General features: G+C 44.2%; 1 protein-coding gene across 1 annotated transcript; it reads left to right on the plus strand.

Moving 5' to 3' along the window:
* The first annotated feature begins 232 nt into the window (after positions 1 to 232).
* dkk1b (dickkopf WNT signaling pathway inhibitor 1b) lies at positions 233 to 2,065 on the plus strand. The gene is made up of 4 exons (XM_063221361.1): positions 233 to 531; positions 670 to 811; positions 943 to 1,089; positions 1,677 to 2,065. Exons 1-4 carry the CDS (start codon positions 322 to 324, stop codon positions 1,943 to 1,945), a joined length of 768 nt encoding a protein of 255 aa, XP_063077431.1. The 5' UTR covers positions 233 to 321; the 3' UTR covers positions 1,946 to 2,065.
* Positions 2,066 to 16,364: the final 14,299 nt, after the last annotated feature.

A 16,364-nucleotide genomic window follows, 5' to 3' on the forward strand; every position in this document is an offset into this window, starting at 1 on the left:
ACGTTCCCATTTAAGAAAGAGGGCTGCGGTCGCGTTTGATGTGAGCTCACGGCGGCTCGCTGATAATTGTACACAAACATTGCGAAATCCTTGCCAATGGTTAGCTCCTGTAGGATGCGTCATGACGCGCAGCTCTTTGAAATTTCATCCGCCCCTTTGTTACACATAGCCGGGGGCGGGAAAGCAAACAACTGCACATGTATAAAGCCTCTGTAAGGACATCAGTGCCCCAGAGCTGGAGATTCACCTACCTTCTCAAGGAATACTCCCTATACGAAACCAGACAACTCGTCTCTCAACTCGAAGAGCTGCGAACTCACTATGGCTACAGACATGCTGCCTCTGTCAACTATCATCGCCTTGTTTTTGACGCTGAGCGCTAACATTGCGTTTGCAGGATCTGTCTTGTTCAACTCCAATGCGATTAAAAACATTCCTGGAGTAGCGAGTTCCCCTCACACCGTCAGCGTTAGCCCGGAGGAACTGACACTTGACAGTGGGACTCAGAACTTGGCCATCGACACATTGCAGGTAAGCAGAGCGCGGGTCTGCATGGGCGCCTCTAAACAGCTGTTTCAAGGAACTGCACAAACGATCCCTGTTATCAATACGAATTCCAAAGGCGAACTTTGTTTTTGTCTAAAACGCACCTTTCTGCCTTGTCCGTAGCCTGTCCTCTGCGCTGCCGACGAAGAATGCTCCGAGGATGAATACTGCCTGGTGTCTCGGCGCGCTTGCCTTCAGTGCAAGAGACGCAGAAAGAGATGTACTCGGGACGCCATGTGTTGCCCTGGCAATTTCTGCAGCAACGGTAGGTTTAGTTTTCCGTCATTGCCTTCCAACAGTGTGTCCTACGAAACAAATAATTCATTTTTTATGTGATTCAATCTGGTCAGTTTAAACTCATTTTGGTTGCCCTTGCCGGGTTTCCCCCTTGAATAGGTCTGTGCACAGCCAATGATCCTGACCTTGTTCAGCACACTGGGATTGATGAGCTGCTGCTCCCAGGCAGTCCAGTGGAGGACAACTCGACAGTGGAGGTTCAAGCCAAAGCCACACCACACCATGACATCAGCCAGACTCAAAAAGGTGAGCATCCATCGGCATCCTCCTCTCATTGTGCAGCAAGGTGCATCATCGCACCCACCTTCACAAGACTGTGCTGTCTCTTGATTGTAATCATAGAATAGGCTACTGCAGAATACAACAGAGTACTGCAATATCACATGTAGGCTACACATCAATGTTTTTCAAAGGTTGCTACTCTGAGGTGAATAGAATGCCATCTTCACTCTATCTATCTACACATACACTGTAGAAATGGATCGGAAGTGAGATTGAATAAGATGTGACAGGTCTAAATAATGAAGACTCAAATTGGGATATCTATTCAATGAGTTGTGTCATTCAGTGTGTTAGTGAAAAATAACTTGAAGACTGAAATGTAGGGAGTAGACAGTAGAGTTGAGTGTCATTTATTACGTAATCCTGAGGGGAAATTTCTATCAAGCTCAAGAAGAAGTGGGGTTGCTTACCTACAACAACTACAGTACTTCATTAATTACACGTTATATTAGACAACGACATTCATACAACAATTGACTTTGTGTCTGCTTTTGTTGGTTTCTCCCATTTTGTAACACTTGTCTTCGATGTTTGCTTGTCTCCTCTCTCAGGTCATGAGGGTGACACCTGCCTGAGGTCATCCGACTGCGCCGAGGGCTACTGCTGCGCCCGGCACTTCTGGTCGCGGATCTGCAAGCCGGTGCTGCGCGAGGGCCAGGTGTGCACCAGGCACAAGCGCAAGGGCAGCCACGGCCTGGAGATCTTCCAGCGGTGCGACTGCGCAGACGGGCTCTCTTGCCGGTCGCAGAGAGCCACGGAGCCGGGGCCCCACCACAACGGCAAAGCGGCCCGGAGCCTCCACACCTGCCAACGACATTGAGTTTTGACTGTTTCAGGGAACCCGAAGCACCACCATGCAGGCGACTGGGAATCAAGAGCAAGGAGAGAAGAAGCCAAGCTCTTATGGTTCCCTTTGGATCCTTGAAGGGGACAGTCATTTTTTTAAATAAAGAAGGAAAGAAAGAAAGAAAGGAAGGAAGGAAGGAAGAAAGTTTGAGCATCAATGGAAAGATGAACTGTGATTTTTCCCACCACCACCATCTGACGAAGAGATGAAGAGACTTTTTAAAGAAAAAAAAAGGAAATGAAAAGGATACTCTGTTGTTTTTTCCTGTTTGTTTTGTTTTGTTTTGCTTTTTATACTTTTATTTTTGTTGCGTTTAACTTTATTGCAGAGTAGATATGATTGTTTCACTGTGGAACTTGACATAATTACAGTAAATTACTGTATGTTGTAAATACCATACTGATGTTGGCACTTATCTCTCAACTGGTCATTTTGGGTCAAAACAGCTATTTTACAGAGGAGGTGCATCATTCATGTGTATGCGTGTGCGTGTGTGTGAGTGTGTGTGTGCATTTATTGTATTTTTTACCGAGAACATGTGATTTTACTATTATAGAATCTGATACAAATGTCTATTTTTATTTTAAATAAAGAGTGTAAAAGTTTAAACCAAAAGTACAAAGCCACTTATTGGGTTATTGTGTTGTTGTGTTCTGTTGGTCTGTAAGATCTGGTTTGTGCGTGTACCGTACTGTTAGATGTCTATTTTTGAGACGTCAGTCAGACAGACAGGCATGAGAGACAACTCCTCAGTTCCAGATGTACAGCAGTGCATGCTGACAGGAGGACAGTAGCAGTCTGAAGTGTTGCCAGATTGGGCAGTTTCCCGGCCAATTGGGCTGCTTAGGATGGCCCTCTGCGGGTAAAAATGGATTTTGGAGGAAAAAAAAAGTTTTTGGCCATAGAAATCTATAGAATTGGGAGGGATTTAGTGGTTCCAGGCAGGTTTTGAGCATTTTTTTGAGCTAGAAATCATCAGCCTCATCTGGCAACCCTGCTAGTCTGTAAAAAGATTTTCCCAGCTCCAGGGCTCTCTGGAAGAGAAACAGCTGTAGGCCACAAGAGCTCCAGTGTGACAGACAAGCCAGAGCTTATGTGCAGACATCAAGGTGGACCAGTGTCTACAGTGAGTAACCTCTTAGTGGACTTGGGCGGAAATTGTCGTACAAGACCCAAATTGTTGTTTCAAGGCATCTAAATGAACTGAATGACAACTCTGAAATTATCGTACATCATGTTTTTTTTGATCGCACAGAGGACAAAATGGACAAAATGATGGTACAAATACGATAATTATCGTACATCTGGCAACACTGGTGGACTTTGCTGTCTGTAGGGGAAATAACCTCAACTACAACAGCACGATAATATGGAAATACAGCGTGAACATATTCATAGACATTCCGATAACAAAAAATATGTATGATATAATAGCGGATATGTCATCGTTTTCATGCTGATATGCTCTTTGACGTTCAGACTCACTTAAAGGTGAACAAGCTTGACTGCATGATCATGACATTGCCATTACAAATAGCCGGAAGTAACAGATTACAACTTGGTCATTACCGGTTTGAAAACATTAAGTTTATAATAGAGGCTCTTCATGAAACCGTTAAGAGATGTAATTATTAGGGATAGCCTGGTTGACACGCGGAAGTCCTGACAGGAACCAGGCAAGCCTGACAGGAGTAATAGCAGAGAGAGTAGAGAGAGAGAGGTTCCATTGGCCCATTGTTTCCTGGTTCTATTATGGCCCCCTTTAGGCAGACCTAAGGACTGTTCTATTCATTCAGGAGCATTATGACACGGCCCATTAGGCAGACCGGAACCTGGTCGCGTTAGGTGCCCATAGAAATCTATTGTATTGGCATATCTCTATACTTAAAGAATCTCTGGTAATAGAGTGGTAACATTCAACTCACGATTCGGTTCGGTATCACAATTTTTGACCTACGATTCAATACGACCCACAATTTTTTTATTATATATTTTCAAATGAATTAATTTGATAATAACAAATTATAAAATATTATAAAATAAAATATGAATAAAAACTATGACAGTATAGAATAGGCTACTTGAGTTTTTTTTCAAGTTTAAATAGTGTAATAGTAATATTGATGATTCGAAGCTTGAAAGCACTTTCACATCATGTCATGTGGTTGTTTCCTGGACTGATGTGTTACAAAACTTTGAATAGGCGTATCACGATACTGCCTTCTTGCACAGCGACACAGTATTGCGACTGTACGTATCACAATTTCTGTGTTCAATATAATATCATCACCAAGAAGAACAGTGCAGATAATCATTCTGATCGCTCCCAGAATATCATTTCCTTTCGAGGAAATAGGAAACAGGAAAGCGATGTGAAACCTGTTTGTGATGAAATACACTTGGCGACATGTGGTGTTGCTTTACAGCGTCCCCCCACCCCCACCCCCCCACAACGTCATCATCGTTGTGGCTGCCTCCTCTTCACATCAAAGTTCAGCCCCCTCAGAGATCAAATACAGGTGATGAGGGGCTCCAGCAGGCGTTCAAATTGGAGATAGCGCCCTGTCAAAGCTAGAGTAGAAGGGTGAAGATTTGTTAGAAGTGGAAATTGTGACCTAGCAAAGGTGGGAAGTCCTCCGCAGAGAGAGAGAGAGAAAGAGAGAGAGAGAGAGAGAGAGAGAGAGAGAGAGAGAGAGAGAGAGAGAGAGAGAGAGAGAGAGAGAGAGAGAGAGAGAGAGAGAGAGCAGAGCACTCCCCCGCATTCTTCACGTTGATTTACTCCTGTTCACTCTGATCTTTTTTTGGCCCAACTGCCATGAAAGTGTGTGTGTGTGTGTGTGTGTGAGTGTGCGTGCGTGTGTGTGTGCGTGCGTGCGTGCGTGCATGCGCGTGAGTGTGGTGTGTGGTTTTTTTTGGTCTCGCAAGAGGAATTTTTTTCCAGGTCCAGGTATTAGCATGTGGTGCATGGTGTGGTTTGACAGTGTACATAGTTTGCCTGTCACATCTCTTCTCATCCAGAGCCACTCTGGGTTATATGGACATCCATGTGTCTTTGAAGGGACGTTTCCCACAGGTAAGAGACCACGCGAGGTCATCCACATTGTCTCTGGAAGCCGTATGGATGAAACAAACCTGGGGTGCGTTTCTCGAAACCATAGTTGCTAACTATGTCAGCTACTTAATTGTTTCCAATGCAATTTCCCACTGTCAACTACCTAAGTTGCTTGCTAGCTAACAACTACACTTTTGAGAAACACACCCCTGCCGAATACTGCATAGATGCACCAATACCATATGACAGCATTTCATATTTTGCCCTGCATGCATGAGATCAAACGTCAGCCTCTGAAATGGTCAGACACACCGTGATTTGTGTGCACAGCAGTGATTCACAGCAGAGTGGTGAGATGGGTTGGTTGGGTTGAGTTGGTTTATAGTTAAAAAGTGGTGAAGACGCGCCCACACTATCGCCTAAATATTTTAACAGTTCTTAAATGGGTGCTGTAATGGCAATCGCCATTACACGCTGAAGAAGGGCTCTGCCCGAAACATTCGTGGGCGAATTAACAAAGAAATAGTCTGAAGAGTGCTGTCCTTCGCTTCCTTCATTCATTTGGATTGGTTTATAGGTCATAAATTATGTCAACATAAATAAATGAATCAGTAAATATCAAGAAATGGCTTGGAAAAGCTGTGCATTTTATATTTGGGGGAGGGGGCATGGGGTAGTTGTGAGAAAGCTTTTTTCTCTCATCTCATGTCATGTTCCCATTAGGTCATCTGGTGTAGGCTATAGACATCTGGGAGACTGGAGGGCAGGGCTGCACCCGGGGAGAAATAGGACCCGGGCACCGGCTTAAAGGGGACCCCTACAAAATTAGCGGCACAGAGCTGACTCACGGGTGGGCCCCGCACTCTCGTGAGCCCCTATTTTCAGGAATGTTTTTAAAAATATATTATTTAAAAAAAAAACATTTATGGAAATAGGGGCCCACGAGGGTGCGGGGCCCACAAGGAAATGCCCGCTATGCCAGATGGCCAATCCAACCCTGCTAGAGGAGAGGGCTTCTTTTCTTTTCAGCCTCTTTGCTTGAAGCTGTCATGAGGGACAAAGGCCAAAAGGGAGAACAGACACACAAGGCATTTCAAAGCACAGGATATACAGTTTTCACATTGTCTCTCCTGCCTGTCCCCTGTCTCTCTCCATATATGTTCTGTTCTGTTCTGTTCTGTTCTGTTCTGTTCTGTTCTGTTCTGTTCTGTTCTGTTCTGCGCTTCTCTCTCTCTCTCTCTCTCTCTCTCTCTCTCTCTCTCTCTCTCTCTCTCTCTCTCTCTCTCTCTCTCTCTCTCTCTCTCTCTCTCTCTCTCTCTCTCTCTCTCCAGCAGCTTTTGTCAGTGCTAGGCTATGGATAAATGGACAGTGAGGGGACCCAAAAAACATCTGTGGACACACAGACAGTCACACGGGCGGCACAATGGTGCCAAAGAAACACAAAGCTCTCCATCTGAACATACAGTAAAGCTGACCCCCCCCCCCCACTCTCTCTCTCTACCTATGTCTCTCTTTCTCTTTCTCTCTCTCTCTCTCTCTCTCTCTATCTCTGTGTGTGTGTGTGTGTGTGTGTGTGTGTGTGTGTGTGTGTGTGTGTGTGTGTGTGTGTGTGTGTGTGTGTGTGTGTGTGTGTGTGTGTGTGTGCGTGTGTGTGTGTGTGTGTGTCTCTGTCATGAGGGGTCGAGCTGTAGGTAGAGAGAGAGGGGAGAGATATGTTAGAAGTCAAGAGACAGGTCAGACGCCTTTTTTCGCCTCTTTTCCACTGCTGGTTTTCTGGTAGGCCTACAGCTTGACACAGTGTGACTCGGCCGCCACTTTTTGCTTTACGATTGAGCAGTCATGCCTATTGGAAAAGCAAAAAGTGGCGGCCGAGTCACACTTTTTCGAGCTGTAGGCCTACCAGAAAACCGGCAGTGGAAAGGAGGCATTTGTGAACTAGTCTGTGCAGCATGCATGTAACTATGAGCGACAAGACCAATGTCATTCCCTCCCAAACTAATCCATAAACACCCCCATGAAAGATTTCCTTGTCATTGTTGTCATCCGTTTTTCACTGATGCCCCGCTCTAAGAGGGACATATTTGGGAGAAAGAGAGAGAGAGAGAGAAAGAGAGAGAAGCTAGGGGTGCCATAAAAGAAAAGCAGAGCAATTGAAGGGACCACCGAACGGGTCGGTGTGAATGTTTGCAGACAGCCTCCAAAGTCGGCTTGGCACTTTGAAGTTCTTGAGGCAAGAGGGATCAGTCAACACTTAAAGGGCACACAGTATGTTTTTGACAAACAGTTAAGTAACTGCCGTCTGACAATGAACAGAACTGTAGAAGAAAGAAAACACAAACACATTAATGTGAAATGAACAGGGCAGACTTAGAGAAGTATGCCACCTATTCAGATGGTCTATTTTACAGGGGCTCCCAAAACTTTACCATGACAAGGCCCCCCATATGCCGATAGATTCCAGCCAAGGCCCCCCTGACACGCGCCGTGCCACGCTGTTTTTTTCTATGTACTCTTTCACAACCATAGTCTTGGTCTGTGTGTCAGTGCCCCATTGGGATATATAAAATACTGAATTCAGAGATGACATAGATTATTATAATGCAGTTCTCAACTAATGGGAATATTGTTTAGTAGAGGATGCCTATCGTCATTAAAGTCAAATCAGCCATGTCTGTAATTTTGAAGGTTACCATAGTTAGGGCAAGGGAGAGCACGTGTAGGTTTTTGTAAAGGGTTTGGTGCAGTATTTGAAGCAGTTTTGATAAACTCCCCTGAAACAAGGGGAAACAAAGGATTAAAAGAGACTTCATCCATAGAATCTGTTCAGAGGAGGAAATGTTATTGCCTAATTTATTTTCCTTTTTACGTTGACCTTTTAAAAAAATACAACATATCATACGTCCCCTTCCTGACATTTCTAACGCTGAATGAATATATTGGCTATTAATGTCTAGACGTCTTCTATGATTCTACTACTACACATGAAAGGAAGCACCTAACTACCTATACACAGCTTTATAAACACTTTATAAATAATGAACTAATTATCAACAAAATGTTAGGAAATCTTTATAAATGGACAAGAAATACTATGTTAACACAGCAGACACAGTGTGATCGCATCGGTCCTGGATGTTTCTCCTCCTAAGAGCAGAAGGCATGAAACCACATAAAACTCACACAGTAGAAGTTGATTCCCACTCCACTGTGCAATCGTAGTTAAGTTCTTACTCATTTACCAACATTTGTAAATGCTTTGTTAAATGTTAATTATTTTTAACATGTTATTAAAGTGTTTATAAAGCTTTTTTGGGTAGTTATTCTAAAGTGCTGCCCTAAAATGGCTGCAGAGACAGGCGGATGGGATTGGTGACCCAGGCTGCGTGTTCTACTACACATGAAAGGAAGCACCTCTTCTCCTCTGTCTGAATGGCCATTCAGAGAAAAACGGAACTGCTGATTTAATTAGTGATTACTGGCATTGCCATGCAGCCTCTCCTCTCCCTCTCTCTCTTTTTTTCATCAAGCAAAAACATCTCCATCCCTTTGATGAGAAACATCTGAAGGGTCTCGTGGTCGGTGAAGGCAACAATTTCACTGCTCCCTCGCCGGGTAATTATCCGCAGTCGTCAAAATTAAAGGCATGTTCAGTGACATCTTCATCCATGTCCATATTACATGTCAGTCATGCTTTTTTCTTTTTTCTTTTTCTCTCTGTTTTTTTCTTTTTCAGTAGAAACTGCTCTTGTCGGAGCCATGTTATCAGTCCAGTCCAGTGAGCTATAGCTGCAATCAGGGCCTCTGACAGCTTTTGCTGGGCCCAGGACAAAGTCATCTGAAAGGGCCCCTTACCCAATACATACAATGTAATGGGGACCCGATTCTGGGCCTCCTATCTCCCTGGGCCCGGGACAACATACCCCTTTGTCCCCCCGTGTCGGCGGGCCTAGCTGCAATAATGATTCCTCTTCTTCTCGTGCCACTGCACTGCACTGCTTTGCCTGCTGCACCTGTTTTTGGCTCCAAGCAAATTGAGTAATTAAAGGCAAGTGCCTAAAGACCCCTCCAACCAGCCAGCCAGCCAGCCAGCCAGCCAGTCGGAGCCAGTGAGATGAGGGTGGAGGCACCACCAATGCAGCAGCCTGAAAAGAAGTAGCAGAACAACAAGGAGAAGAAGGAGAAGGAGAAGGAGAAGGAGAAGAAAGGCTATTGGTTAGCAGGTGGATCCTGCTGCTGGTTGATTACATCTCTTTTATTCTGGTTAAGGGCTGGCTGCTTCACAGGGCTTTTATTCTTATTACAGTGGACAGACCAGACCTCTCTTCCTGGGTGGCTCCCCCACATCAAATGGCAGTCTACTACTTCTATTGCCATCAAAAGGGTTGCAGCCTGGGTGTGTGATTGAGAGAGAGAGAGAGAGAGAGAGAGAGAGAGAGAGAGAGAGAGAGAGAGAGAGAGAGAGAGAGAGAGAGAGAGAGAGAGAGAGAGGAAGACTGAGATAAAAAAGGACACCACAGACAGAGAAGTCGCCCATTCCTGAAATAAATTGTATTCCTAAGAACACTTTCCCCTCCACTTTACCTCTAATGACATGGAAAGGTTGCTATCATTGAAAAATTATGCTCACACAAAAATTTTATACAATATTATTTGATTTATTTATGAATTAGTTTATTTATTTTGCAACGATTCAATTGTGTGACTTGCCTCCCATTCTTGAACTAAAAGGTATGCCTAAATACACTCTCTCCTTTCAGGCTGTGCAATAGCCGTCAGCTTTCACACAATTGACCTGAGAGAGAGTCACATTATCTCACACCCATATGCTAAGCAGCTATTTCTCACGCCAACAAAAGAATACTGAGAAAATGTTGATTTATTTTATAGATTATTTGCACTGAAGGATGCCCACCACCCTGCCCCCCAGCCCAAGGAGAGGATGGACAGACACCACCCACTAAAAGACCCCCCCCCCCCCCCCCCCCCCCCAAAAAAAAACTCCACCCACTCCAAGCTGACTTCAAAAGCTGGCCATTCTGTCAGTGTGCATTAGTGTGTTTGTACGAGGGACATCTTACATGGGTTATAAATTCACTATTGTTATGATTCGGGTTAATTCGAGCATTTCAGGTTAGCCCCAAATAGCTTACCGCACATATCGCATTTCTAAGATCTGCTTTCATTGGCAAATACGGAACCTATGACTCATGGAAAGGGTAACGCAAGCAAAATCTAAGAAAAAAAGTCATAAAACAAATAAATACGAAAATTTCAAACAAAAAACTGTTTTATGTGTGCAGCTCCTTTCCTGCCCTGAAGCCACTCTGCAGTATTACAGTCCCTGGTGAGGTAATAGACCAGTGGTTCTCAAAGTGGGTGCCGGGGATCCCTGGGGGGCCGCAAAAGGGTGCTAGGGGGTCCGCGGCAGGTTGGAAGAAAAAGTATAGCAAACAAATAATAATTTATTAATTATTTATTAATTGATGTACACTAAAATAAGTAGGCCTAAATATAAACTAAAGGCAACACAAAGGCTCAGTCAAGGTGGTCCTCAAGCAGTCATCGTAAAAAGGAAAATTAGGCAATAACATTTCCTCCTCTTAACAGCTTGGAGATTTCTTTCTTTTTTCTTTTTTTAAAATCCTTTGTTTCCCCTTGTTTTAGTGCAATTCATGAAAACTGCTTCAAACACTGCACCAACCCCTGTACAACCTACAGGTGCTCCCTTGTCCTTACTATGGTAGCCTTCAAAATTACAGACATGGCTGATTTGACTTTAATGACGACCGGCATCCTTAAGGCGACACACAGGCTCAGCCAAGCAGGTCCTCAAGGAGTCATCTAAGGGAACCCAAAGGAAGGGGAGGAAGAAGCAGGGAGGAGGAGGAGTAGGTTGAGGAGGAGGAGGAGGAGGAGGAGGAGGAGAGCCTAGCGGAGTCAGAGAGATTAAAACTCCTCACACAAGTCCTTCAGGCTCCTCTTGCCACCTCTTGCAACTGGCGTCTTTGTTTACCACTTGTTGTCTGGAGTCCAAAGGGACAAGGAAAGAGGGTTAGGGAGATTTACGTTGACGCCAAATAAAAAGCCCATGTGGAAACTCCAACTCCCATTCCCATTGTGACACAGCACTCCACAGCACACAAGTGTTCACTGTACACTGCACACAACGAAATTGCATTTATGCCTCACCCGGGAGCAGTGTGACAGGATGGTACCATGCTCAGGGTGCCTCAGTAATGGAGGAGGATGGGGGAGAACACTGGTTAGGTCAGCAGTCGAACCGGCAACCTTTGGGGTACAAGTCTGACTGCCCTGGAAATGGTTATGTTGTGAATTTGACATCTGCTGTTAATCCCCCCCCCCTCTCTCTCTTTCTGTCTGTCTGGCCTATCACCTCGAAGCTATCTATCTGCAGGTCAGGGCTTGGCATTGGAACCCGCAAACCAGCGAAATGCTGGTAAAACGTCTACTAGCTGTGGCTAGTAACAACTTCAGTCTCACTAGCCACTTTGACAGGTAACTCATTATTTAGTGTGACAAATCACAGTAGTTGTATCATTTGTTTGATTTAAAAGCTAGAATATTCTAAAGAAAATAAACACTGACAACAAAACTCTGGATAGCAGAACAGCTAAATGGCTATTACCTCTAGAAAACCACCAGCCACAATGACCAGTACGCAAAAAAGCCAAGCAAAAAATGTCACACATGCCCTGCTGCAGGTGTACGGTACTACAAATGTCTACTGAGGAAATGATAGCGAGAAGGGTAACACTTTATTTTAGGGACACATCTATTAGCACTAATACATAAAATATTAATGCATGTGTAAGTAGCTTGTAAGGCATGTACTAAGCAAAATAAGACAGTTGTTAAGCATGTATTCACAAATGTCTTGTTCATGCACAATAAGGGATTTATTACCAATATAACCTTAGTAAGGACCTAGTAGACCTAGATTTCTATTTATGTGTAAGCAGTAAGGGCCAGAATACAATGTGTATAAGCTCCTGGTACACTGTGTGAACAAACCCTGAACAGTGTGAAAACAGATGTGGAATAAGGGTCCCTATTCTAAAGTGATGCATTGCTCAGCCCAGATGGCTTAGGGCCCCCGCACTACCTAGGGGGCCCCCACTCTACGTCGTCCCCCCCCCCGGGAAGCAAAGTGTAAGAACACTTCAGATTCTACATTAGTCTCAGTAGGTATGAAGATCTCACATATTCTACTCATTTTGTTAATGAGTAATTGGAAGCATTATATAGCAAGGATTGGACGTAAAGTTATCAATGACGGTGGGTGGTGAGATGTCATTTTTTCATACACCAATTAGTTTTAATTGTAAAAACCCTGCAATAAATGCAGAATATAACAATGAGTAATAGTTTGGAAGCGAAACTAAGCTATTCCTTTCTGATAAATAAGTTAATGTTTGAGAAACTTAGCTACAAGAAGTGCAGTGCATGATGGGTACGCCCTTAGTCAGAAATGCAATGCATGGCCAATGCAGCAATGATAATATTTCTGTTGTTACGTACATGGCAAATTGTTTGGATAGCAACTAAATTTCACAAGTGAGGGGAGGAGCTAAGGACGTAGGCTCAGAGCTGAGTAGGTTGTCTGTTGGCCTAGATTGCGTACCCATCATGCACTGCACTTCTTGAAGCTAATGTTCTCAAACATTCACTTAATTATCACAAAAGAGTAGTTTAGTTTTGCTTCAAAACTATTATTCTAATGTTCTGCATTTATTTAGTTTTTTTTTACAATTAAAACTCAGTGGTACATGAAAAAAAATTACATCTCACCAACCCACCACCATTGACAAGTGTACGTTCAATCCTTGCTATATATAGGCTCTTGTTACCTCCCTCTCATTGATATGAACAAGAGAAAACTTCTAGATGACTCGGCTGGATAAGTATTAATTATTTGATATTCCCTTACACTTTGTAGATCGGGGGGGCTAGGTAGTGCAGGCCTGGGTGATGTGGGGGCCCTAGGACTTTGGTAGTGCAGAGGCCCTGAGCCATCTGGGCTGACCAATGCATCACTTTAGAATAGGGACCCTTATTCTGCATCTGTTTTCACACTGTTCAGGGTTTGTTCACACAGTGTGTTTTGTGCTTGTACACATTGTATTCTGCCACTTACTACTTACTAATAAATAGAAATATAGGCTTACTGGTCCTTACTAAGGTTATATTAGTAATAAATCCCTAATTGGGCATGAACAAGACATTTGTGAATACATGCTTAACAACTGTCTTATTTTGCTTAGTACATGCCTTACAAGTTACTTACACAGGCATTAATATTGTATGTATTAGTGCTAATAGATGTGTCCCTAAAATAAAGTGTTACCGCGAGAAGCAGTCCAGACGGTTGTCCGCCTTCATTCCAGTGAAGCCGATAGTCGAGAGATGGGAAATGGATAAGGCTGTCTGGACCTGGGACGAGACAATCAGGTCTCAAATGCAGCACGTCTGCCCGTATTACACTGGGTGCATTCGAATATGCAGACTTCCATCCTCCCTTGCTCACTTGCGTGCTTGTGACCTCGTGATGAAGTCATCGATAACAGAAACTTAAAGAAATATCTTGCAAAAGCACAATTCTAATGTAATTTTCTCATTTGCAATCGGGACGGTGAATGAAAAAAAGTCCCCCAAAAGCTGTTGTGGCTAGGCAGACAGCGGGAAAAAGTTATTATTTTCTTCACGGAGTCGGGTCCAGGAGGCGGGGCGAGGCCACAAGCACAAGTGGAGGACGGAAGGCCACATATTGGAATGCACCCACTGCTCCACAGAGGAAATGGAATTGGAAAAATGACAAGTTTCATGGAAACCAAGAAAGAGAGAGAGAGGATTATGTTGCTTCTGTGCTTTCATGCCAGACCATTAGAAAGCAGGGCTGGACTGAGACCGAAAAAGTGACCCAGGAATTTTTGTCATACACCGGCCCTGAAGACTCACAGCCCCCTTTCATACTAGGCATTATATCTTGACTGGCTAAATCCACTGTCTGTATTGATGGTGGACCAATGGGCGTCCCATTCTAATTTGTGGGCCAATCCCCAAGAAAACGACCACAACAGCAACACTATTGGCCCCTGGGGACTATCGGCCCACCGGGAAAATGCCCTGTATGCCAGATTACATTTTGAAATATACTGCAATACATATGCATGGGAAGTATGTTTTCCTGTATCACTGCCTTTCAGGTTAGAGCCAAAATCTGTCCGTTGATTTCAGAAAATTGTTATATTCCTGGCACTAGGTGAATTCCGAAGTTCCTCTCTCACCCTTTTGATAAGCCACTGGGATTAGACCCAGGGATGACTGGAGCACTCAGCAACTTTTTTAGAGGACTCTGGACTCTTTTGGAACTTTTGGACTCTGAGGAAGGCGCAGTTGCGCCGAAACGTCAGTCATTTTGTGCACCAAAATAATTTTAAAAAACCTCTAAAAAAGTTGCTGAGTGCTCCAGTCATCCCTGGGTCTAGTCACTGTGAAGTAGCCCAGCTTGTCTTGATACTGCTGTCCTCGACGGTGAGCACCGCCAAGGCTGAAGCGCAGACATCCCCTCTTCGAAACCACTGGGATTATTTTTAAAATATTTTAAGGGTTGATACACTGCTGTTTCAACTAAAGAATCTAAAATAGAGAATCTAGTCAAGAGTTTGAATATTTCATCATGCAAATGTGACATCCTGGAGCGCGTGCCACAAGACACAGGCCATTGTCATTGGAAAGCCAGAGTGATCATCTACGACCAGAATGAGCCAGAATAAGTGATGGTTTGTACGTCTGTGTTTATGTGTAGTTTGGATTGCTGGATTGGCCATAGTCCATACAGGGCATTTGCCCGGTGGACTAATGATGATTTTGGCCTGGTCCTCCCCTCAGTGTAGTGGTATCAGTCCTCATACTGCCACAGCTGACCTCTGTTGATTCAGATTTAAACATTCATTTTGGCTGTTGTGGTCAAAATAGCTTATAGTAATAGATTACTAAAACAATTGTCTCAGGCAGTGGTGTAGTCTACTTTTTTGAAGTGGGTATACTGTATGTTTGTGCATTTTTTGAAGTGGGTATACTGTATAGATTTGTGCTATTCAAAACAATGGATCAATCAATTTTAAGTGGGTATACTGAAATCCCTGAAATTTAGAAGTGGGTATACTCCGTATACCCGCGTTCTACGTAGACTACACCACTGGTCTCAGGCATCATTGTCTTTCTCAATGGCGGACCGGTCCTGGCTGAAAATGTCCAGCCCTGTGTTTAGCCTACCATAAAACATCAGCAGATGAAGGCAGTGGCGGTGGCAGTGACTGGGAAGTGGTCAGATGTCCTCACAGGGCTCGGTGATGTCGCGGTGTCATTAGTGTCGTCCCTGCAGTCATCATCATCATCCCACCGTCAGTCCAGTCTCGTCACCCGTTGGAACACTGCCTGGTGGCCTTGCGGTTTGGTTTGTGCTGCTGGTGTGTTTTGTGTTTTGTGTTTTTTGAGAAACAGCAAGTTCCCAGAAGCACGCTCGAATTCTGTACCTCCATGTGCCCCTTGGGGACTTGTCACCAGTGCCGCTGACAACTTTTGCCGTACCCAGGACAAAGCCATTTGAAAGGGTCCCCCACCCAATGCATACAATGTAATGAGGACCCCCTCTCTGTCTGGGCCCAGGACAACAGACCCCTTTGCCCCCCCGCCTCCCCTGTCGGCTTCCCTGCTTGTCACCACATCCTACTGCACGCGGCACTATCTAAACAAGCCCTAAATGTCAGGCAATATTCTGACAGATGGTTACGTTGTGGCTGTGGCTGGGTGTCAAGAACACTGATTGTGGACGATTGCTCCACACAAGAAACACAAAGTGTGCCAGCATTGTTTTAATCCCAATGGAAAACGTTTGGCACTCCTCATCTTCAAAATGAAAGGAAAGCTTGACAATATGTTTAGTATGATCCTCCAAATCTAGTTGTGCAAGGAGATGATTGTGTGTATCTGTGCTGGTTTCTGTGTACTGTATGTGTTCATGTACTGTATACATTCTCTCTCTCTCTCTCTCTCTCTCTCTCTCTGTGTCTCTGTGTGTGTGCGTGCCTGTGTGTGCGCGTACGTGCGTATGGGAGTGTAAGTAGCATTTGTGTAGAGTGCTTTGCAATGGTTTCAACACTTAGAGCAACAACAATTTTTTTTTTAAAAACAAAAAATGAATTGGCATGCTGGCATATTGGCAACAGTGAGGCGAAAACAAAATTAATGTGGTACAGTAAAAGCCATATTTTTACTGCAGGACCTGTTGACAGCCTAGAATTTGAAGACGGCGCTACA

The sequence above is a fragment of the Engraulis encrasicolus genome, chromosome 17 (assembly GCF_034702125.1).
Source record: "Engraulis encrasicolus isolate BLACKSEA-1 chromosome 17, IST_EnEncr_1.0, whole genome shotgun sequence".
Taxonomy (NCBI): domain Eukaryota; kingdom Metazoa; phylum Chordata; class Actinopteri; order Clupeiformes; family Engraulidae; genus Engraulis; species Engraulis encrasicolus.